Source organism: Thermobia domestica, chromosome 12 (genome assembly GCF_964235325.1).
Source record: "Thermobia domestica chromosome 12, izTheDome1.hap1.1, whole genome shotgun sequence".
Taxonomy (NCBI): domain Eukaryota; kingdom Metazoa; phylum Arthropoda; class Insecta; order Zygentoma; family Lepismatidae; genus Thermobia; species Thermobia domestica.
Window position 1 is genome coordinate 72,143,036 of NC_137465.1, and position 26,763 is coordinate 72,169,798.

At 32.2% G+C, this 26,763-nt stretch overlaps 1 protein-coding gene across 1 annotated transcript; it reads right to left on the bottom strand.

Moving 5' to 3' along the window:
• Positions 1 to 22,122: 22,122 nt before the first annotated feature.
• fd102C (forkhead domain 102C) lies at positions 22,123 to 25,396 on the bottom strand. Its single transcript, XM_081732874.1, has one exon. The coding sequence runs from the start codon at positions 25,316 to 25,318 to the stop codon at positions 24,104 to 24,106; it is 1,215 nt and encodes a 404-aa protein (XP_081589000.1). The 5' UTR covers positions 25,319 to 25,396; the 3' UTR covers positions 22,123 to 24,103.
• Positions 25,397 to 26,763: the final 1,367 nt, after the last annotated feature.

The window sequence follows — 26,763 nt, forward strand, 5'->3', positions numbered from 1 at the left end:
GATCAGGTTCCTTAACAATAAACTCAATTTGGTTGTAATCAAATTTTGACAAAGGAATTAGATTTTCTGGAGTATAAAAATTAAACACAAATTGAACAATCATAGTTTCTAAGTATCACTACCGAGGGGATGGCGCAAGCATTTGTAATAAAAAAAAAAAAAACTGAATCATGGAACTATTATAAATTGTCCTAAAATATTAAAATCAAAACTTGGACGACAAAAGCAACCCCTGGTGCATAAACATTTTATATTTAAGAGTTTAGACTCAACGAAAAGGGTATGTTGTGAAACTAAAGCAAATCTCAAGTAATGAATAAAATGCTATTTCCAATGATCAAAAGGGGGTTAGAAAATATAAGTTACAGGGCCACAATACAGTATGTAGAGTTTAAGCAGTCCTATATTATTACTTTTTGATAATAAAAAATAAACTGAAGCAATCTACTTGTATTTACTTGATAAACAGAAAAAAATGTAATAAACAAAAGAGAAAGGTTTAAAAGCCTCTCTGTGCACATATTTGTACACCAATTCTGTCAACAAGACGAATAATGTTCCGTTCCTCAAAATATTTTTCCAATTTTTTTGAATAGAGTACATGAGAGTTTTCGGAGAAAATTTGGAGAATTTAATTATATTAGGGAGATTTTTGTATTAATAAATAAAATAATTAGCCTAAAAGTGAAAGCAACATTTTGAAAGTCAGTTCGATAAAGAATCGAAAATTTATCAATTATGACTTAGAATACGAATTAGCAAGTCTTGAACAGCTGGCTGTACACCTCAGCACAAATTCCTAAGCTGACAGATAATTATAAAAAGTGTACTCAGAAAGGTACTTTAAACTTCAAGTAACTTGGATTATTTCTTTCGAAGAAGCTTGATTGACAACGTATATTTGTTTGTATATATAACATGTTTGAATTGACATATGTTTAAACGTCAGTCACTATTTTAACAACAGTCAATTTTACTGCCTTTAAGGAATCTGTACGGATAGCGTTATCATTTGGCTTTAAAACGACTGTTTTTCTTACTTGTGAATATTCTCTTTCACAATGTTATTTCACCATTAAATGATAGCTCTATCCATACAGATTCTGGAAAGCAGTAAAGATGAAAACAACTAAAATAGTGACAGGTGTTAGTTTAACTAATACCAATTCATTTGATTTTATCTTATTGGCAAGAAGAAAGGATGGGATTGCTCTCTCACAGTTTCTCGCCCAGTTCTGCTCCCTCGTCTTCGACGTTTCTGGATCATTTTCTTTTAAAACTTGGATTTAGTTTAGTACTGTAGTATAAACTATACTCAATTCAGCAATTTTGCACAAAGAACATTTAATTTCAACCAACAAGGGCAATTAAAATGCCCATAAAGAAGAAATCAATGAATTTTACTGAAATTTTGTGAAAAACAACTAGAACATTTCCCCTTCTAAATAATAGACAAAGGAAGAAATATGGGCTTAAGTGACTATTATTAAAAACATATGGGATAACACAGATACAATATTTGTTTCCTTTCTAACAATGTTTATTATTCAATTTTACAAAGTTTTTTTTTTTTCAATTTTTGCTCCCGAAAAAAATTACGGAGCATTAAGAATGAAAGGACGCTTTCAGAGATTATTTACACAGATAAAACTATTTACACAAATAAAATTCTTCTATACGTTGAATATTTACATAATTTACTGTATACCTTATATGTATACGTAATTTGTATTCGTATATACAAATAACACTATATACACAAACAAATAAACACATCCATACAAACACACACACAAGAAACGTTTTGATTTCCTTTCATGAGTAGAATTCATCGGAAAACTTTCAGAAACATAAGATTTTAATTGGAAACACAGCATAATCAACATCTTTAATATCTCTTTTTCATGACAGAATTTTATGTAAAACATTGACAACATAAACTCAATTATTATTTCTTTAAATCCCAGTTTCTCGTATTGCATTTTGTTCAAGTATTAGGAGGTACCTGTTCTTAAAAGTATCAAATTTTCTTTAATTATCCCTCATTTAAAATATAGTTGTTAATTTTTGAACACCCACGTTTCTCTCCTCTTTCTTCATTAGTTTTGAATAAATAGTTTTATATTTGTTAACGATGTACTTTGAACTTTAAATTATGCACCTTTATGTACTTAAAAATTTTGAAAGAACGAAGTAATAAAACATTAAAATATTTCAGGATTTTTATCCAATAATATCAACAAATTTATTGACTTAATAAAATACTGAAACTCAGGAGAAAAGCATGTAGATTAGTGTCCATTTACACCACTTAGCTGTTGACCAAATATAAATACAAGTTTTTCATAAAACAAAAATGTCAGTGAAAATATATAGTTAGAAATTTGCTGAAAAAAATATTGACACAGCATTGAAAACAATTGATACCCTTAAAACATATAAGTTCAACATAAGTCTTTTGTATTATTGATCAAAAGGTATAGCGGTATTTCAGATCACAAAGCAATGTTTTACCTAATTGTGATCAAAAGTTAAAATTATTAAGTGATTAATAAAACCCTAATAAGTGCAAAATAAACTATTTTAATATACATTTGAAAACATTTTATTTATAGTGCAATCAATAGTTTAAAAAAAATAAGAAAATCTCTTTAATGATTTAATAAATGGAAATGTTTCATTATTGAGATATCATAATGAGGAATAAGAAAAACTCAAATTGGTGAAACTTATCATTGCATGTACTGTATATATTTTGGAAAACATAGGTATAAAACATTCTACCTTGACTGCGAAATAGTATATTTCTCTTCCGCTCTCTCTCCAAAGGTAGCAGTTTTGTATACTTTTTATTAGTTCAGAGCAAAAGATGAACTAAAACTGTTTGACAGCACAATTCGAAGTTAGATCAGAACATCTGTTGCTGACTATTTTCTTTATGGTTTGGAAATAACTTACTTCAAATATTTACTGATTCAAACCCGTTGCTAGATTTCATGTTTCACTACTCAACTGTCACTGAAACTAAATATTAGGTAGTCACGAATGAAATGTCCCCTGCAGGTACGTCGTCTCAAAAGGAGAAAAAGAAAATAAAATAATAAAAAATAAGAATAAAACCACAGTACTTGGTTAAACAAAAAAAAAGTCGCCGCCTGCAACCTCACACTTTCGCAAACACCCAGCCAACGATTAGATTCCGTGACGTAAAAAATTTGGTGTGCGATGCGAAGTTTTCAACCGCACGTTGCACCACCCGGACATAAAGGAAGGTCTTCCCTGCCATAAAGTGATCGAGTTGACGGAAGAGGTGATACCCAATGAGAAAGTTGTTGGGGAATTAACGTGTGTACGAAGAGTTTCATACGCTAACTCATGGAGAGCCTGTATCGCTCTTTGACTATTTGCTGGACGTGTACAGCGTTTATGATGTTAGACGCGTGACTTTAATCCATGTCTGTGTTGTGTTGCTGAGGTTAGTTTCCCATCAGACATTAACGGACATTTCATTCACACCAACCTAATATCATCTGTAAATCGTTGGATATTTCTTACACATACGGGATGTTTCGAGATAAGGGCGTAATAATATAAAGTGTAAGAAAATAATATGTATTTATTAAAAACTTACACTGAACACTCGTAAACAGTACTAAATTTTTATTAAGCAAACAAGAAAAATAAGACTGTTGTTCACGCAAAGAAGATAATTTGAAGTATTCAGAGATTATTATTAATTTACGATTTTTTTTTACTTAGGATTTTTTATGACTCTGCAAAGTACTGATAATTTGATGAGTAACGAGACCAAAATGGTAATCGATTTGTGAAACAATGATTCACATTTCAAATTAGTTCGATGTTACGAAATACCAGTGTGTATGGAACAATATTTAAACATAAGTAAATAAAAAGTTCAGATCCGAGGAATAAATAACAAATAGAGCTCAAACTATAGAGATACTTCATAAAGAACAGAGTAGTTATACTTAAAATAAACTTAAGTTTCTCTCCTAGACTTTTACATAAATAAATAAAAACGTTACATCTTAGTTATAGCTCAAATTAACAACACTGATTATTACATATACTATGAATCTATAAGAGTAACATCTTGAGAAAATATTACGGGTTTTCGGTAAAGTTTATTCTTTACCAACCTACAACTTCTAATCTTATTTTTAACAATTTATGAATCATCATTATTATTATTTTATGACATTGAGGCTGTATTAACATTTCGTTTACAATTACGAAGTAAAAATCATTCGTTATTTTCATTACCGAAGTTACCAATTTTGTTTTAAGTTCGTAATCAGTCTAGTACATATGCAAAATTTTTCAGGTTTTACGGTATTACCTTCCTAGTACCATGAAACATTTCAATATATACCTCTATTTCGTAAATTATTTACTGAACGCAATTATAGATATTACGTAGAATAGCTTCAAGATTTTATAGCAAGGTAGTTATTAGTATTAAAAATATTCACAAATATTGTGGATGCAACTCTAAATTTGAGAGTGAAATTGAATATCGGAATGATCTCTACCTAGGGGTAAAAGTGAGGGACAACACGGGGACGTCGTCCCCCACTTTCATAAAATATCTATGGCGTCCACCCACTTTCTCAAAAATTAAAAAGGGCAAAGATAGGACGGTGTCCCTCTACCTTTTCAGATTCACTTTTACTCCTGCCTCAAGCTATTCTTACTGTTAAGAGATAATCTCTGTAAAGCAAAAATTTGGTCTTCGTAGTGTAGTACTTCTGAAATAGAGCTATACTTTGAAATAGATATGCCATTGTACCTCAATTTGTTTTATCTAATAGTAATTTGATCAGCTATTGCAGAACACATTATTTATATTTTGAAAATTACAAAGATGAGCGTATCAGTGGACACTTCATCTTAAAAAAGCAGATGCTATAGAAAAGTTGTTTTGCCTTTTGTTGCATTCTATTTGAAGAAAAACTGGAAATATTATTCTTCCTTGTTCGTTTTGTATTTGAGAAGGAAAATAAAAATGAACGACGTTCTGCCGTGTGTAGAAAGGATTAAATCAAGATTAATTTCATTCATTGTGGGAAAAAAATCCAGCGTGCTGTTGATTTGTAAAGTAAATCAATTAAATTTCCAGTTTAATGTCCTACGCCCTTTAGATTAAGAGTGGCGGATAATTAATTAAAGTGAATGATTATGGAAGAATTGGTGAATGTAAGTGAGAATGAAAATAGTGGAACGAAAATTACGACACAAGCTATCCATCTCAAATTAACATGACCTGAGATCGAACTAGAGACCACTACATCAGACATTAGTGTTTTACATCTAAGCCACCGTGATCCCTGCTGTAAACTTCAGTCCTACTGTATCCTATTCGTCCAACATATAGGGCCTTATGCAGAGTCGTTTTGAAGACTGATTAAAGTCATACTACAGGGTTGACTAAAGGATGGTTATCAAAATTGTATTCAGTGTCTCTGATTAGGATGTAGTATTTGACGAAGTTAATCACATGTGATTAATTAATCTAGAGCAGAGGCTAATCTTTTACCCATGGTTTAGCGTGCGACACAACATTTCGTATTTCGTATTTCATATCTTTTCATTTTTACAGACTACGCATGCGCTCCTCTACTTTTCAGTAGTTGCCACATTTTTGTTCTCACCCGATGCATTGGGTTTATATTAGTTAATCATACCCAAATCATAATTTTAGTTGTACTCAAAGTAGACTCTGAATACCATAACGTGCACTTTCCTTAGTAAAGAGTTAGCATGCTTACTAACTAGTCTGAGACTAACCGTCGAATTCTCTCTGAATACCGCCCATAAAGTCTAAGGCTAAAATTTAGACTAAACTTGTTCTGCAGATTGCATTATAATAATAATAATAATAATAATAATAATAATAATAATAATAATAATAATAATAATAATAATAATAATAATAATAATTATTATTATTATTATTATTATTATTATTATTATTATTATTATTATTATTATTATTATTATTATTATTATCATTCCTAGTAATAGTAGAGAGTAGTAATAGTAGAGACTTTTTTTAATATTTTGAAAGATATATTTTCTTAAAATGTAAACATGAACATAAATAAGTCTATGAGTACTCAGTTTCCAATATAGGATCTAGGACAGGATGTCAATTCTGCGGCAGGTCTGACAAGGAAAATATATTGGAGATCAAAATCCCTTTATCCTGAAATTCTCAAGTTAACATTTTAAGATTCGTTCTTTCTTTCTTTCTTTCTTCATTTATTTATTAGACAAATACAATTTGATTCTTTAGAAGTTTTGAGTTGAAAATTTCTAATAATTTAATTTATTGGATCAAAGGATCCAATACCGTATATTTCAATCAAAAATGTTCTTGTACGCCTTATTATCTCCAGAACTACATATAGTGTAGCCAAATTCAAACTATCACTTAACTCAATACGATGTCCTTATTCCGTAAAAAGAAATATATATATATATATATATATATAACTCGATTTAGGGGTTGTTCAAAAATATTGTGGCCCCTGTCCCAAAAACTAATTATTGGCCAAGATCGCAATCTTTTTATGCATTTTTGGATCATTCCTAAACTTCTTGTCCAAGATCGCAATCTTTTGATCTATTTCTTTGGTTCATTTCTAAAATCCTTGTTTATAAAGGGACGAGTGCTTTCTTTGTGACCAATTTTCGACTTTTAAAGCAAAAATATATTAGTCATGAAGAACTAATTTTTCTTTGCCACATAAATGTGTTTTAAAATAAAATGCACCATTTCAAATCAGCATCATAATGAAATTAATATGTAAAAATTAAAACTTCGTCCAGTTGGTTGGTTTGATATTTTGAAAATATCGTCAATTGGATTTTTCAAAAAATATAGGCCTATATATATTTCCGTGTCGTATTGTTAAGGACTCAGTAGAACCTTAACCAGTCTTCTCTCATAACTCTCAAAGTCACGAAAAGGAACATCGGAGTGTTATCAGGAATGAAAATCTACTACTTGTAAAGTAAAATAAAGATTTCTTGACTTCGACATTCTTTGCTGCCGTCAGTCATATATTGACCTTACAAATTTCTTTGTGATATTTATGGCTGTGACGATGCTAATTGCTTTGTTTCATAGTGTCTTTTTTTTAATACAGGAGCATAATATTTCCAAATTTTTGGTATTGTTCTATTTTTCTCCAGTTATTTTAATTGTTTCAATTTCAAAAACTTTAACAAAAGTACTTACAATGAATTAGAGTTAAAGATAATAATACAGAATAGTTAACAATTTAATTTCTCAGATAAGACTGTCTTATAACTTCAAATATGAAATAAGTTTGTGTAACTATATACAATACGGATTTACTTATGACTTTTTATTTATGGTTTTTTATTTATGACATCGATTTACGACTTTTCGAAACACGGAACAAGGAAAATTTGAGAATCAATGTCACTTCTTTCCAGTATGTCAAATTGAGAATAATGAAATAATATCCTAGAGCTGCATAATGAGTTTATATTTTATTTTACGTTCTGAACAACACTGCGAGTCACAAGAGATTATTAACAATGTGTTTTGAAATTTTGAGAAATTACATTCTGTACATTTTAGCTACTTTCTTGTCAGAAATCTCCATTTTAGAGAAAATTTAGTAAATAATTTTCTTTCCCATTAATTTCATGCAATTCTATTTTTTTTTCAATTTGTAATTGTGATTGATTTAAAAGCAGGCAAAATTATCTTTAATGTTTAGCTTGAACTTGTTCAATATTACATAATAGAATTTGCACAGTAACTAGAAAACATTTAAAATTATTCTGTTATATACTGTTTTTGAAATTGTAATTATGCAATTAAAGACATATTGTTCTAATGGATAGGAACTACTATTAGTGGATAAAGCTATATAATTTTTGTTACGTCATCATCATCATCATCATAGGTATAATGCCATTATTAGCAGATCATTTGCCGCAGCTGAGAAGTTTCCATGCTCCATGGTTTTTCGCTAACCTCTTCGTCTTCACGTATGGTCTTTCTGTTTTTATATCGTCCATTAATTGTAGTTTCTTTCTTCGCCTTCTCCCTGTCTTTCCTGCCACCATACCCTCTAGCGCGTCCCTCATGATGCAGTTTCTTCTCAGGCAATGTCCCAACCAGGTTCGCTTCCTCTTCTCAATATACCTAAAAGTATTCTTTTCTCCCTCACAATTTCTAACATTCTCTCATTCGTCTTCCGCTCGACCCAACTAATTCTTTCCTTTCTTCTCCACATCCACATTTCGAAGGCTTCCAGTCATTTTTAATCGTTTTGTTACGAGAAGTTAAATAATTACACTATCTAAGATTCAGTAGCATTTGTCTTAAGACGGAAAATCGCACTTAACTTCATTTTTATAAGACTATGAAACAAACTGCCAGTATCTCGAGTTATTGTTCATTATTGCAAAATTTACAAACTATAGTCAAAGATGGCTAGTTAAATTACATGACAATAAACAAAATCTCGCATTGTGCATTATTAAATAGTGGAGTACTATGATCTCCGCGTAGAATAAAATTACGTTTTTTCTGTTGTTTTTAACAAATGTAAAGAAAAGATTAGGCTAATGTAACCTTCTCTCAAAGAGATTTTTGCTGAGACGTTGACAAAACAAGTTTGCGGTAATGGTTTTAAAAGAATATTGCAAAGTTATCAGCATCCTACAGTAATAAGATTAGAAATTGCCTGCATAAATTTGTAGGTATTTACTAAGACAAGTTTTGTGGTTTAGCCATAGTTTAACTATCCTATATACATATAAAAAGAAAGAATTACTGACAACACCCTTTCCCAAATGGAAGGATTTAATTACTTCAAGTTGTTTCAAAAATAGAAAGTAGATAGATAAGATAAAATTAAAAGTATTAAAAATAAATTCTAGAGTTTCTTCTCTTCTCTATGCAACGAAATCCATCCAATTTTGCTCTTTCTCCCTTGCGAAACAATTCATTATTTTCATCCGTCTTCAAAATGAATTATATTCTAATATTAAATTAGAAATGAGAAAACAGCAATAGTTTTTAAACGTTGTGTATTAGGATTTCTACAGGAATAAAACAATCTAATTAATTCTTTTATTTAAAAAACCCGAAGCTTCATCTCTGCCCCGTTCTAAAAAAAAATCCATTGGATTTTATTCTGTGTCAAGGCAATGTACTTTAGATTGTTAGTGCCTATCTTTGAAAGTTATACTATTTTTTGTCCTTCCACTTACCCGTCTGGAGCTCTATACGAGCTTGTTTCCAGCCCGTCTTAGACATCTCAATTTTATTATCTGTTAGCTTATTTGGAGCTTATTATCTGTATAACATCGAGGCACACTCGAATGTGAGATCCGAACCACATAATCTCTCTCACCAACAATCGAACCTCTATTTCCTCCGCCGGAGGCGCGGGTGCGAACTACGAGGGATATTCATATGATATTTGTAACCTGCAGCCACTGGGAAGTTACTTTTGCACAATTTTCTAAATCCATTTATTTGTTCATTTCTGTATGGGCCAATATTCTTTTCAAAACTTGGTTTTCAGAAACCCTCCGTTTCTGATCATTAGCGACCAATTTTGATATTCAATTTTAATTTTTTTAATTAAGTATTCTAAAGCTAAGTAAAAAAGTATAAAGAAGTAATCTTGCTTTAGATCGTTATATGTAACGAAAGAAGCAAACAGCTTCCATTACCGGTATATTTGCACATTACTTCTTGTTTCAGCCATCATCAACTTGACAGTCGTAAGAATTCCTAATTCTTCCAAGATATTATGATACATAGACTACCTCTCTTAACAAAATGACATGATTTGTTAGGATCACTCAATTGGGTTTTACTGTAATGTTAGTACTTCCGTTACTTTTCAAGCAACTCTGGAACAAAAACCTATTTTTGAATTCTGCTTTTTTTAAAGATAGAAGTTACAGATCTCGCTGTTATGTAGCAGCAAACGTCCTCCAGCAGTTGACACCGACCGAACAATATTGAAACTTCTAGTGCGTGATACTGTCTATTATCTACCAGAGTTCATTAGAGTCCACGAATAGTGAGTGAACTCTACTACAGTATCATTACAGCAATTTTGTCTTGAGCATCTGTTTCAAGTAGAATAGTTTGTTCAGTGGTGAATTATTACGTCTGAAGCCACATTGAGATCCCCAAGTTGAACATGCTAAAAGGATGTTGATCAAGATCTTATGGCAAGTAATAATGATATTTCTCGACAATTTGGCAATTAATGAATAATACCAGGTAGAATAAAATCTAACAAACAATACTTGCAAACCATATGACTCACTGATCATGATGCGCATTGTGTACGTAGAAAAATTAATCAGCGTTTTTCAACCTGTGCCTTTTTTAAAAATTATTTTTTATTAATCAGAAGTGCTATGAACACAATATTCCCTCTTCCCTTTGAAAGTAAATTTGCCATTTTTAGAAATCGTTTGACCATATGTGAACAGTACCGTACTTATATTTTAAAAGTGAAATTGCTGAAACACAAAATTAAAGAGGGTGTAATGAAAGATATGTAGATAACTCACATATCCCTTGTGTTCATTGGACCTTTGACTGATTATAAATTCTATAAGTACCCGTGTTTCAAAATAGTCGTAATTAAAATATATAAATAGCTGCTGAGTAGTAAGTTGGATAAAAATGTATTCTTCAAATGAGTAAAGAAATTGACTACAAGAGCAAAAGAAGTTATTTAAATAGTGTTTATAATGGAACGAAAATTATTAAACTCGAATTTTAAAAATATATATGTACATTAAGTACATTTGGGCATTTGTACTTGCATAGATTTCGGTAGATTTTTTGAGTTTAAAAGTATTATTTTATTTTTTTTCCCGTTTCTTTCAACAACTGTTGTTAAACATAATGACATTAAACGGAAATTTTCTTTCTTCTTTTCTCTTTTTTAATGCATATTTCTTTGCTAAAATTTGATAGTGCATTTGTTGAAATCGTTTCTAAACTACATAATTTGCATCTTCTCTAGTTTCCAATAAAATAGGTACTGGTCGATATTTTCTAGAAACGAAGTAACGTTGCTTGACTGGTAGCTAGTTCGGTTTCAGAATTGAAATGTCATTACATTTCTAAAGAGTTGCAAATGACGGTACGTGTTTTCTCTCTCTCTCTCTCTCTCTCTCTCTCTCTCTCTCTCTCTCTCTCTTTCTTTCTTTTTTTCTTATTTTTTTAAAACAAAACTGGGCATTTATGTAGACCTATTCAAGTAGACAATATTTGCAATTTCATTATTCTTAATGAACTTTAAAAAGATAATTCTTCGTTCGTTCTCTCCAAAATCCTTCACCACCTCAAAATGTAATGAAATTTATAACTTAATTAAGACTACGAGAGTTTGAAGAGGTGGGATTAAGTTGACTAACGAAATTTTAATTTAAAGTATGGCTTTTTTCATTGAAACCTCTTAGTTTCGATCATGAAGACAAACATTATCTAATTTCTATAAACTATTGAGTAAATATAAATTATGATCTGAGTCTGAGAATAATAATTACATAACCATAATTAACGATCGCCAAGAATTGAGAAACCCAAAAATTCATTTTCACTGAAGTAGTACCTCGTCTCAATCACTCTATCCTGTGCCAATCCAAGTCAATCAAAACTATTATTTTCTATTTTCCTAAAAAAAGCAAACAAACAAACAAACAAAAAAAAGGATTCTAATACCTAATATATCCTGCTCATTCTTCAAACGTGTAAGCCATCTCAATATCAAACCCATTCGGCATTTCGATTTTATTATCCACACTACCTTCGGTGACAAAGTATTGTATAATACCACGTGAATTAACTTTCTCTGTTCATCTGTTTGTTCTCCTTTTGCTTCTTATATATATATTTTCTTCAAAACTTTTAGGATAATTAACTAATTAACTAAGAAATATTTCCACCTGCTAAAATATTACTTTAGCAAATGGCCAATCATTTGAGTTTCCTTACTCATACTTTATATGATAATCTCTTTCTTTATTATTCACTTCCACAATATGAATTTCCACTAATTTTTTTCTTGATTATTTTACTTTAACAGAAGAGCATAAGGAATTACTAAATATAGAGTATTTCTATCTTATATATATAGTATATGTATGAGTATTGAAAAGTGCTTCAAGCTTCGTCCATTGAAAACAACATCGCGTCATGTTTCTGCTGAAAGGACGTAAGTAGTGCATAAGCAAACTATCGGAAGACTAAGTTGTTATCTGGATTTAGAACAAATAGAAAGAGTTTTTTTTTTATTTTTTTATTGACGACATATTTTAAAGCTGCATGTATAATAATTTTCTTTCACCTACGTTGGAGCAAAGTTCTTCTTGCCGTTAAAAATAATTTAAAAAAAATAAAAATAATAAAAAAACAGCACCAATGACTGAGTGAGGTGTGTTTGATAGAGTACGCTATGTTCTTTTAATTTTATGATTACAGAGGCAGACTTAAATTATATTACCGTATTAGTTATTGAACCTTCTCACGGTATGCAATATTAAATTTTTCCAGACACAAATTGTAAAGAAGCCGAATTAAATTTATTACGTACGATTTTTTTTTTAAATTAGCTTTACACTACCAAGCTAATTTATATTGGCTTCCGTTTTAAGCTCTTATTTCATGAAATACAATTTAAACCATAAAGATCACAATTACTGCTATAGGCTATACATAAAGTGTACAGGACAAATACACTATTTCACTTTCACAACACGCACATTTTAAGTTTAAAGTAAGATTCGAAGAGATGAAATAATTTTTTTCTGTTTTGCATGTCACGATTATGCCGTCTTAACTAAAAGAGACGGTGGTTATGAGAATGAATGAAATGGTTAAATGAGGAAACTGGGTGGAAGCGAAAGAACCTCGAAAAAACTCACGCACACTGTGTTTATCCACCATAATGCTCAGTTGGCGCGAGCTGGGATCGAATCACGAATCCCATACATCAGAGGTGAATGCTCTATTCACTGAGCCACCGCGACCACCTACAGAGATTCGAAATAAATAAGATTGATAATCGTATAATACAATGTATTTCAGGTTATCTTTGAACAAATTCTACATACAGACATTAGTTCACCTACGTCGTTCTACTACAAGAACGAAATGAAATTAGTTTTACGTCCCATATACCTTTTAGGCTAAAGGAGAGGATGATTAGTGACTACTCAAAGTCAATAATGATGAAATTAAATATTTGTGCTCTTCATCAGAAATTGAACCCGGAACCTACAAAAAAAAAAAAAAAAAAGGCTCACGGAGAGAAGAATCGAGCTCATTTAGAAGGAAAATTCGTAGATTCCTACTATAGGCGGCTTTCCTGGTGCTGCTCCTGCTACGGCAGGAGAACTCCGTGTTGTACAGATTTTCTGTACTGCGTTCGAAAATGAAAATGAACTGAATTTATTTTAGTTTAACGTCCCACACTTACGCCCTTTAGGCTAAAAGATACAGATGATTAATGGAAGTAAATAATGTGAAGTTAATGTTATGTGCTCTTCCAGCGGGAATCGAACCCCGGATCACGAGCACCAGAGGTATACGTGCTAGCCACTAGACCAGTGAGGAGATTGTACTTCGTTGGAGCCAACTCAGCTTATGTATATGTTCCATGAGTACTCCTTACTTTTGTACATATGTTCTGTAAAAATTATTTGAGAATAAAATCCTGAGACGAAATTCGAAATCAAGAAGAACGAGAATGGGGGAGAAACTTCATAACTAGGAACCACATAATTCACACCGTTTACCAAACATTGTTAAGGTCATCAAGTTTACAGAAGGACAGGTGGAGAAGCCATGTAGTCGGAATGGAAGTAAGTACGAACGCTTGAAAATTTTAACTGGAAATCCAATCGGAAAACAACTATTAGAAAGACCTAAGCGGAGATGGGAGGACAATCTTAAGCTGGATCTCGCAGCAATATGAATACAAAGTAGAAACTGGATACAGTTGGCTAAGAGCAGAAGTCAATGGAGAGCTTTTGTGGAAGCGGAATTGAGCCCCATAGTTCAATAGACTACAGATTTAGTACCGTAAACATTTTCTGAGTGCTGCTACGTACTCAATTATTTTCCTCCTATGTTTATTTCCAGCCAGATAGAAAATCTAGATTGTACAGAAGAATGACTTACATCTTAGTCGTTAGTCATTATGGAAGAAAGCACTAGGAAATGAAATAGTCCGTTAAGATATTGCTGAATAAATGAGAATGTTGTCTCTAGGTTAAATTTGGTGACATCAATGAAGATACCGAAACGATTGCAACAATTATTGAAATATTTCCATTTGTGTAACTTGTTAATAACTTATTAGAACTCTATAAAATCTATGTTTCGATATTATTGTTTATTTCTAGGATAGCAAAACCATCTCAGGTATGGGGAAAAGGAAATGTTTTAAAATGTCATAGAACATTCCTCCGTATCTTCTCATCCTTCTTCAATATAAGAAAGAATGAGTGAATCAGCACGAATCGGGATAACTTATTTTCATAAAGGAGTAAATAGAAATATTAGATTTCCAATAGGCTAACAAAGTTACAGATCAGTGCAATTTCTGTCTCTCTCAAGAGATAGAATAAAAATAGTAAGAAAATAAAGAATTGATATATTTGGTATTACACTTTTTGGTACGTATTATAAATGCAAGCATTTCAGAATACGTTCGCAATTGAAAGACAGAGGAGAATGGTGGAAATGAAATTACAAGTTTCGATATTTTTATTGGTTTTTCAGAGGTAGCCAGCCTTATGGCAATTGATCACAACTTTATTCCGGACTCTACATTGTTTCTTCCTTTCCATAAATGTAAAATTTAACTTGACCATTCCTATGGTAGAAGTGCAAATCCTAGTATTGTAGGTGCAGTTGCTAGGGGCAATTAATCATCTGCGTATTTACAATACTCTATGAAACTATAATTTTGATTAGCGTCTCAGTCCGTTTCAATCAAGATAAGATGTAGACAACTTTTGCGTTAACTACTGATTAGGTTGTTTAATGTTTAATTTTCTAACACTATCAATATTTCTACCTAGGTACTAACAGAGGATTTGCTAGATACGGTACTTTTTATTTGGCATAATGCTACGTATGTGCATCTTGATATAGGCTATTCTGTTAGATTGAATGATACCTTTTTAACACAAACAGCATATTTTAACATTTCGTTCCGAGGACGTCGATTTGTATTTTCTTGCTGTCTCTGACATTGTGCGCAACCAATCTATCTTGTTTGCTGCCATATTCTTTACTTGGACCTATGTATTTCAGAAAATGAGTATAATTAACTCTTTTTAGAAAATTTCACCAGTGAACTGAAATAAAATTTAGGAATAAGTTCCAAACTAAATTATTCCGCTCAAAGGTAAATATAAAGGTAAAAGTATGAAATACTGTGGAAGGTAAATTTATGTGGAATTTAATCCTTATCATGATGGTTACGCGATCCACCGTGCACTGTATTCTTCTTTCTACCTACAGTAATATACACGTTTTTCATATTTATTTCTAAAATTTAAGAAGGCGCACAGTGGCTCAGTGTTAGAGCTCTCACCTCACGTGCAAGGGACCCTGATTCGATCCCAGGTCAAGTAAGTTTGTGGTGGGGTCTATCGCATCTTCGACTTTTCTCGAGGTTCTCTCGTTTCATCCACATTCTGATTCCACGAATTGTTTCACAATCATTAAGTTTCATTAATCACCTATATCCTTTAACCGGAAAGGCATAATCTTGAGACTTAAACTAGAAATTTAATTTTCATTTTCCTAGGGATGAATGATGTCCTTAAAAAAAAAAAAAAAAAAAAAAAAAAAAAAAAAAAAAAAACAGAATACAAGTGTTGTAGGTAATAGACAACTATTGTCAGCAATGAAAGTGAAGAATGTTCCCGACAAATCGAATGATTAAATGATTAACACGCTTGCTTTTGGTGTAGACTATTTTTTTAAAATCTAGTTCAACCGTGATAACCTGCTTGCTTTGAATAGTTAGAAACTAAAGTTTAACATATCCGAAAAAAAAACTGTTAAGTGGTCAAATGAAGAATACATGAGTTCAAACGCTTCCTAGAAACGCTTTATTTGCCTCCCCCATCCCTGATCAATCAAACCAAAACGCTTTCCAACTAATCCTGATTTTGACATCACACAGTAATTCTCCTATCCCATTTTTTCTTCAAGTGACTTCAAAATTGCAGTACATAATTTAATTTTTAGTACAACAAACTAATTAGTATTTGATTGCCAAATAAGCTAAGAGTTTCATACTTGACATATTCTTATAGTCTTATCATAATAACTACAAATCGCAGTGTTTTTGGAATTGTATCGGGATGTTCATATGTGTAGAATCTATCAACAGTATGTTGCTTTAGAATAGAATATTTAATTATGACAAACAGTCAAGCTGTTGTCTCGAGTATTATACTCGAACATTTTGCAAATCTCTTAAATCGATGTAGATAAGTTAAATGAAAACACAAAAACTGGAACTAAAATTTAACCTTGTGGGTCTTTTGGCTGAAAGGTTTTAACAATGTCCTCAAAAGATAGCTTTGAAGCTAACTTATGCTCTATGTAAGCCTATATGATCCTACGATTGGTGAGTCGTTGTTGTTCTGTTAAGTTTCTGAGGTAATGTTTTACGATCTTTAGTTTGCTAAAACTTCTTTCCTTGTCTTATAAATATTTGCCCAGCTTTCGCCCCCCAATCTGGTTCCCGGAAACACAAGCCCCGTTTTACCCCTCCCTTTGTTACGTCACTGAGCAAATTGTTGTAAATATTATGATAATATGTGGATTAACAAAATATTACTTCAAATTGCAATGATGTATAACTTCCAGAATTGTGATGTTACGGATATCAACTAGATAATTATGATCGGGTTACGCGCATGGTCCTAGGTTCGATTGTTAATTGGTAGACTTCCTTCAAACTTTCCTTCCTCTTTTCAAACCTTTATTGATTCAAACTTCCTTCTATTAACCTTCTACGCGTTATAATATGAAATATAAATTTAAATAAGCAACCAAAGCAACCAAATTAAAAAGATGAATCGTATTTAGCAGTTATTATTTTAAGTATTGTTCTGTATTTAAGAGTTTGTCTTAGTTCTCTATCTTTTACGTTTAAGAGTTAAGTAAAATAATTGATGGCACTTTTTCTATTTATCTTTCCTTGCAAATAATTCTGTCATGGTAGAAATTTAATCGAAAATACAGTGGGTAATATTTTTATGGTCTGCACACATTCCTGGTCTCGATTCCCAGAGGATACACAAAATTTCCGATATTCATCCGTGAAGGCACCAGAAAGCTACTTGGCTTAAGGAGTGTCAAACTCCATTCTTGAGAGACAGACATAACGGCACTGAGAACCGATGAGATGATCTCGCTTCTAGTTTAACTTGTTCCATAGCTTATGAGAGTTTAGTACTTATTGCTGTTTTTTATTCAATATTTCTGGCATCAAAAGTGTCCGAAAGTTTAAGAAAGAGAAGTTTCTGATAAAGTATAATGATTAAAATGTGTGATACCATAATGAATTTAATATTAATATTAATATTAACATAGGCTATATTTAGAATTTTAAGTTAAATTATGTATAATATACTGATGTATCAATGCACTTTATTATAGACCCTATACTTCATGTGCCTTATGCAAGGATTTAAGGGACAGGATGGCTCAGTGATAGGGCGTTGAGTCCCTTGTTCGAGCCCAATGCTAACGTTAACTGGGCTTTCTCCAACTTCCTCACACCTTATTCATTCCACAGTTTCATTCATTTTCATCATCACCGTTTCCTTTAATCTACATGGCATAAACGTTGGATGTAAAACTGAAAGATTTTATTTTTTCAAAGATATAATTCTTTACTTTTATTTACTTACTTATTTATGAGAGCAAAAGAGTAGAAGTGAATGAGCTTCTATAAATATTACAATACTAAGATAGTAAAATAATTTCCAGATATACAGATTGGAGAAACAAAGCTGTAAATATATATTTGATTATCAATCATATGTAGAACAGAAAAGACCTGGTTTCGATTTCCGGTCGGAGCTCTTGTGGTTCAGATCATAACGACAAATATCATGCTTACAAGCGTCTCCGCAGTAATTATTCTCTGAACGTAACTTGTTACCTTTATCTACAATATTCCTAAGTATTACTGGGAACTATGGCATTATTTGATAAGAAATTGTATCCTATTGGACGCGAGAGGATGTATTATGGAAGGAAAAGAAGGGAGGTTGCAAGAGGACAATTCATGCACATTATTAAGGATGCTTGTGCCATCTCTGATGTTTAGCCCATTGTTTTATACGGGAAGTAGCTATTCAAAGGTGTATTTTGACAAGCAAGAAACATTTAACTAAACTTGCAGAAGTCAGTAAAGTCTAACCATTAAAATTTCAATTCATTTCTAAGAAAAAGAATAATACTTCTTCATTCATTAAAAAAAAAAAATGTCCCAGGTATTCAACATCGTTAAAAGGGTATCTTCTACGTGAAGACGAAAAGGTTAGTACGGATCGTAAAGGTAGTACATGGAATATATTTATATTACGAACTTGCAGCGACTTGTCAATGATGTCAGAATACTTTATTATTATTATTATTATTATTATTATTATTATTATTATTATTATTATTATTATTATTATTATTATTATTATTATTATTATCATGTAATTTCAATAAGATAATATTGTATTTTTCTTCTAAGCAGGTTTCTTGTTTCTCCCTAGTTTGGAACACTACGTGAATACCGTAAATGAATAAATTCAAAATCCACTCTCACCCATCTATAGCTCTGTGTTTCTGAACATGATACCAATTTAAATATTCATGTGGAATGCAAGATTTATTATCTAATTGTATAGTTACTATTTACGCGCACACATAGAACTGCTATATGACAGAACACAAGCTCACGTATTTATACGCGTCTTCTACCTGATAGGTAGTATTTCTAAGCCATTTTTCTAATCACAGCAGATCTAGGCAGAGCTACTGTGCCAAGAGAGTAGGTTAGGATGACCAGCTCTTTCTCTTCTGAGTTCAGAGCATATGAAAAACTTAGTCAATAGTCAATTAACACAGTAGAGGTGTGACATCAGTAAAAAGTATTCTCTATTATTTAAAAGAAAACACCAAGAGAAGCATAGTAATTTTACACTTTTCAACCATAGCCGTATTTTCATATCTCAAAGCACGTTTTCAAAGAGTGCGCTCTTCCGGCCTAATGGCAAATGCACGCTTCTGATTCACATGGCCCTGAGTTCTATTCCCAGTGGAAGAGCGGTGAATTCATTTCTGTGGGTCGGATTCCACCTTAAGCTATTGGTTAACGTCTCATATAGTCTCAGTGCTGAAAAGGGACGCTAAACTTCAGAAAACAAATTAATAAATGTTTCTCAAGACATAATTTGTGATTTTTGATGCAGACTAACGTATCAATCAAATCAGGAAGTGAATTCAGCGTAAACAAAGTTAGAATAAATTGTTTGATAATAAATATTTAGAAACATGAAAGCTAAGAATCTTAAAAGAAATTTCATAATAAAACCTCTATTAATGGATAATAAATTGATCAGCGTGCTTTTAAGTTAATAAACCTTCATTAAATTTTGCGATAAACGATTTTTTTGCTACAGAACTTCGGTTAGGCTAAAGGAGACGGTGATGATGAGTAATGAATGAAATGGTGGAATGAAGAAAGTGGGAAGAAACGGGAGAACCCCGAGAAAACCCACGCGCACGGTGTTTGTCCACCACAAAGTTCACGTGGCAGGGGCTGGGATCGAACCCGGGACCCCAAGCACCAGAGGTGAACGCTCTACCACTGAGCCACCGCGGCCCCAGAGGGAATTAAAATATGAATTGAAATAGAAAGATATTGTAGCTTTTAAAAATTTTTATAGTGAAATAGAGCAACCCGTTTTGTAAAGTTTAACACTTTTTTCTATTATTTATTATCTTTTGAAAACAGCCCAATAAAATCTTAATAGAGTATTCTCAAGTGATTTCATCAATATTTGCTTATACAATTTAAATGGGTCTTTCTACAGTACAAATATATATAAAACTTTCTTCATACCATTTCCATTCCCTGACAATTATTCAAAGAATGAAGAATTTTTGAAATAGCTGTTCGAATAATCAAGCTAGACCAACTGATATTCAAATAAAATTATTTGAAATATATTCCTAACTATTTTGTGTTAAAAGCTCACGTTTAAAAGCACGAAAAAATAAAACATTTTTCTTCATTCAATTTAAATAAATTTGACGAAAGCACATAGCCTATCCAGTTACTGAAACCAAATTGATCTGAAACGTCACGGTACTTACGGATATTTAAAAAAAATGTCAAGATGCATCAATACATTTGTCTCAATTATGTAATATAGATCGCCTAAAACTTCTGTGCATAATATTGTTTTTTTTTTTTTTTTTTTTTTTTTTTGGCTGGTTGGCTTATTGAGGCGTATCGTCCCTTTTAAACACCGAAACTATTTGAGACAGTATTTACTGTTTAAAGTAGAATCTTAGCTACTACTCAGACATGTCGCTGAGGGAACTACCCTCACTGGTAGTCGAACTCGGAACCACGGACACAAAAAAACCTAGGGGTCTATGTGCATTTCACTTTCCTTTATTAAGTTTCACATAATATGAACTCCGAATATTAAAAATGATCAACTGACAAAAGTTCAAACTGCATCAATTTTACATTTAATGCAATTTACGCTCTATGTGAGAAAAAGAAAATAGCAAAACATAATTAAACAAACTAGCCTTAGAAAACAAAATAAAAAAAAAGTCTGTTTGATGACCAGAATATCGTATTTGGTCCTCCGCTAAGTCTTTGGTAAGATACCAAATTTCATTATTCCATAGACACTGGTAATTTGTCAAAAAAAATAAATAGAAATTATAAAGGAAAAAAGCATTAAAATTCTAATGAATAAATGCTTAAGTATTTGTTCAAAAGTATCCAAAAATTATTTGTAAACTAGCAAGTGATTAATTCGTTCGATAAATGTTTGTAAATTAAATCAATTCCAATATCTACTAATGAAGTTATCTGTAATAAACCTGCCACTATTAGAGAAATATAAACTTGCACTTTCTTGTATTATAAGATATTATTAAATACATATGCACAATTTAGAAAAAATCTAAAGTTTGAATTACGATGTCATTTCTGATGGAGAGCTGTAGTATCGAGAAACAAACTAAAATTATTGCAGAATGAAGCAGGTCGAACATTTTACCCTATAAAGTAATTTTTGTTTAAGTTGAAGAACACACATGAAAAAGCAACAAATTAGGTGTCATCGAAAGCAAGTTGTCTACTTTCTCTAAATATGCAAAACAACCATTTGACTACCGGCATTAGAGTATTTTTAAACTTGATTTTTAAGTGCAATTATCTTGTTAAAAATATTTTTAACAAAAAAATTGGCTGATTTCTGAATAAAATTGAATGATCATTTTGTATTTGTATCACAACTGCTTCAAAACACCACGAACAAACGTTCAGACTAATTAATTTAATTGCAATGATAAGAAATTCTTATAACATTAAAACAAGTGGTAGCAAATTTCAATCTTTCTCACACAATTCATATTTGTTTGTTAATTGAAAAGTGTACACTCGTGCTCAACCTTCTGTCCTATTTAAAATATATAAATGCTTGTCAGAAGTTCACTTAGGCTATATGCATTTTTATATATGTATATTTCACATTATAAGATGCAAAAAATCGAGCTGAATTTATTCGACATACTTTAAAATCTTGAGTAGTATCAATTTTGTTAAAAATGTAATTTTTGAGCATGACTGTACATTGGAATATATATATATATATATATATATATATATATATATATATATATATATATATATATATATATATATATAAAACAAAATTAATGAAGCAAACATTGAAAGGAAAAAAAATGATATTTAAATATATATATAGATCTATCATACTTATATTTCTCTAATTTAATAACTCTGGTATCTTACTCAAATAATTTCATTATAAGATAAATTATGCTATATTAAGTTTGATATGCTGTGTTTCCAATAATAATACTACTAATAAAGGAATGCTGCGACAGAAAGGATGATCATAAATTTTCTCTTAAACATAAAGACGTCTGAGATGCCAATAACGCATTTCCTATTTGTATGCACATATTTTTTCTGATTCTTATACAGGCCTACATTGAAATAGAGAGATAGAAGAATTGAATAAGTAGATCTGCCTGAGTTTGAATATTGCTATGGATAGTAACATTAAACTAAGCTGAAACCAATTCGGAAGCAATAACTTCATATTAAAAGCAAAAAATAGAATATCTGAAGCGAAAATTTTTCAGTGATTTTACACTTTTACATATGGATCAGAGAAATGACACTTAAAAATAAAATAAAACGGTACTTGTCATTTACAAACTGCATAACAATCTATGGAGAGATTAATGTTAAAAATATTCCGCAAAAATAGAAAATGAGTTACATAGGTAAGGGAGATATTTTCTAATAGGAGTGACAAATATAGGATGTGTGAAAATAAAAGCACTAAAACTACTGATTGGATTTCAAGATACATTAATCCAGAACATGCTCTCATAGATACAAAATGTGCGATGAAATTAAGATTTACTGAGAACTTAAGTAGAAAATAATTATACAAGATATACAATTTTGAAGAAGAGTTAGGGGACCGACTTTCATACGTGTGCTGCTTTTATAGTCCATAATTTTTACAGTGCATCTCTTAAAAGAAAAGCTTTGACCATCTTTTCGTTTTGGATTGTATAAAAGAAAATATCTTCTTGCACAAAGTTAAGAAATGTCAATATGTGAAATAACGAAGACTACTTTGATAAATAAAAAACTCTGCTAAAAATCAAGATCATTACGTTTCTCTGATGTAAGAAGAAGCATAATATTTAGAAGAATAAAAGTTAGGAGATAAAACACAATCAAATAATATTTAACATTGTCATAATCTTCCCATATGACTTCTGATAAAAGAAGATGCAATTTGGCACCAGTAAAAGATGTTTACGAATAATGTTTTCATAAGCATCTTCTTGTATTTCTGCTTAAAAATTAAAAATTTTAAACCTACGTCGAACTTGAAATATAGTCCTTCATTATTATGTTCCCCATCGGTATTATATTTATTAAAATACCTCTATCTTCTGAAAATTATTAATATTATTATTTTGATGTAACTGAACAACGTTAACTGAACTCTCTGTAACTAATTATTGAAGCCTAACCCACGAAAAACATTGCTCCATGTAGTAACATAAATGTATGGAATTTTTGCCAGGATTCTTGCAATGGAGAATTTCTTCTTTTGTTCACAATTTATCATGTAAGTAATATATATAACTATTCCATGACATCCGTTGAAATTTAATTTATTCTACAGTACAATGCAAATAAGGCAAGACTTCAAGTTAAATTTTCAGAAAAAAACTATTATTCTTATCTAAATAATAATAGGGACTATATTTCGATATAATTCTAAATAAATTACGAAGGCAATGTATAACAAAAAGTTATAATCCAATTTCTAGAATAGTAACCAAAGCAAGCTCTTTTTTTACATTAATTTTATAATGATCTTAAAATCTGTCTCAAAATGGAAAACTTCAACTTATCAAAAATATTCATTTTTCTTTAATTTAGCGGCGTATAAATGCTTGTTTTAAAATATGAAGATAATTTAATCATAATGAATTTCATAAAATGTTAATATTTTAAAATTAAACATGAGGTAAATGACTAAAAGCTATGTATAAACCAGAGAGTAGATCACATGGGAAATAGTGTCAGTCACCAGAAACATTCTTTGGCACCACAAAGGCATGATTTACAAATAAAATTAGTTTCTTTAAGTTCGTAATATCAAACATGTTTACGAATAATAAAGATTATTATAAATAACTAAGAAAAAAATCACCTTTCTTTTAGTCCTTTCCTGAGGTATCGGGACACATTCCAGGTTCGATCCTCGTCGCCTCCCTGGATTTTCGGACATTCTGAGCGAGGTGTTCGTAATAGCGGCTTAGTTGTTCCATCGATGAGAACGTGGCTGGAAACGCTGGAGCGGCCCTCGCCGTCGCCAACAATGAAGAAGGATGAGTGAATGGAACACTTCCCGGCCATGCTCCGTTCAATGTTGGTTCACGCTTAAAAAATGGCGCCATCAAAGACTGTCCATCGCTTTGATCACTGCATTCACTATCAGTCCGTCTCGCGTCCTGAGTTCGATCCTCTTCATCGTCTTTATCTTCACTAACAACATCTATATCTTCCTCGTCACTGTGAAGCCGCGCGATTTTAGCGGGTGTTTCGATCGATTCGCGATTTTTTACGTCTTCATCAGGAGCTAAAAGACTAGCCACATCGAATTGTCGCTTTCTTGGTCCTTCATCTGCGGCAAGAGTAAGCGTCGACGACGATGATGGTGATGGTGATTGATGACCTGTGCCTGCCCATCCAGGTGGGGACACGGGAGGAGGTGGGCTAGGTGAATCATCTTCATCCACAGCAAGTCCCATATGCTTCCGTACTTTTCTTTGCGCCTTTCGACGTCGAAAATCACCTTTTTTGAAGTCTTCGATGTTCGCAGGATGAATGGCCCAATAATGTCCTTTACCATTTGCACTGCGACCCGCTTTTATAAAACAGTCATTTAAAGACAAATTATGCCGTATGCTATTTCTCCAACCTGGTCCTCGAGTTCTAAAGTACGGATAATTGTCCAAAATATATTGATAAATGTCCGACAGCACTAATTTCTTTTCTGGAGAACTTAGGATAGCCATTGCTATTAAACCGATATAACTGTGTTGAGGTTTTGGTTCTTCCGGAGATCGATATAGCCGAGGATCAAATTTAGCGTACGGATACAGCGGAAAATCTTGTGGTCTGACTTGTAATGGACCTGGATAATGAGTAGTAAGAAGAGCCGGATGTGTATATCGCAAGCGTTCTGCCATCGCATAATTGTACAGTTGAAGTCGATAATGGTCCAAAGTAGCTTGTGGTATCAATGTCGGTGCGGCCATTGAAACTGTGGGCCCTGCCTCATTAAGATGTTTGAGAGCAGCAAACGGATAAGGGATAATAGCACTGGGGGTCACTGGCGTTAGCCGAGTCTGATTCTCGTTGCTGCACATCCCGTGAATGTTGTCCGTGGTGCCCGTCTCGTCCAGGGCGGAAACGTGACACTGGCTTGCCGCACGGTTTGTGTACACTCTCGCGAAAACTTCCCAAACTATTTTTTTTCGTTTGATGAAAACACGCCTCTCGATTCAGTAGCAACAGCCTCAGCACTCGGAGTTCGTATTAACAAAAACATCATGTATATTTGTCAGAAATATTTACGTCATCCCGAACCCACCTCTCTCAGGGAGTGTCGCGCGCGCTGATTGGCCGGAATGCTGTGTGTATCCACTGTTTACAAGCTCCACTGAGCATGCCCGGCCCCCGCGCAGCATCTTAGCCAACCGGCGTTCCCTGTTGTTGTAAACTTTGCAACGGGCTTCCATCTCCCCCTGTCGTGAATGCCTGCTGAGCTGGATCCCGTGTCTCACACCTGCTTGCGGCTTGCCGCCATGTTAGTCCTAAAGCCTCACAGCTTCTGCAACCAGTTCGTTGATTGTCTTGCAAAGTAGGTTCGACCCAGCCGGCGCACTTGTCTGCCAGAAAGAGATAATGAGGTGAGTGCGCGTTGTAGAAGTGTTGTTTGTGTTGGTGATGCATTGTGGGAAAACTTGAACGCGCAAGGGGGAAGGTGTGACGAGAGAGAGGAGAAGGAGGGGTGGTGAGAAATTTCAGCGTAGGTTGAACACTTGGTTTAACTTAGCGGCGACGGATGATTGTTTTGATGAAAAGATTGAGGCGCGGTTTGGAAATCCGCAATGCTAGGGCAGGATTTGAAATTGAAAAGTGTTTTTGAAAATCCCCCTAAATTACGAGGGGTGGAGATTGCTTTGTATAGCTCAAAAACGGAAGAAGTAAGTCCAGGTTCCAAAGGGTACAAAGTTTGAAGAAAATTAGATTCGAGGAAGAACCGACATTGCTTCCCCTATTTGCAAACTTTGAAAGCGAACAAAAAAACTTTCCAAACAAAAGTTATAGACCTTGCAAAACGTTGTTACCTCTTTATATATAGACCCTATTTAAAAAAAAAAAAGTTTGAATTGAAAGAAAAGAAAGAAGAAAAAACTAAAACTGGTGGGAAGTAGTTTCAGTAAAACAAACATCTGTTATTCATATGCAAAAGCAGATCTTTATATTTCTGCTGTCTTCAGTAGCAGTACAACTATGTTTCAAACAAACAAAAAAAGCATATTAATAGAAACAGTTGTGTTTACATAGCGTGAATATATTATAGAGCTATATTTTTACACGTAGATTATTTTATATACCCTGTCACTGAAACTAATAATTTAATTGATGGTCATGATTTTCATTGAATTCTGTAACGTTTAAACTTTAGTTGGTGGTTCCCAAAGCATTTTTTTTTTTAGTTGCTCACTCAACGACCAAATTTAATTCTGGTTTTGTGCAAATAATTCGAAATGAAAATTAAATATTTAGTGTAAAGTCCAGCAATTAA

Bases quoted from the DNA above. Each gene is read 5' to 3' on its own strand.
- fd102C (XM_081732874.1), bottom strand. From the start codon at position 25,318: ATGTGCAGCAACGAGAATCAGACTCGGCTAACGCCAGTGACCCCCAGT.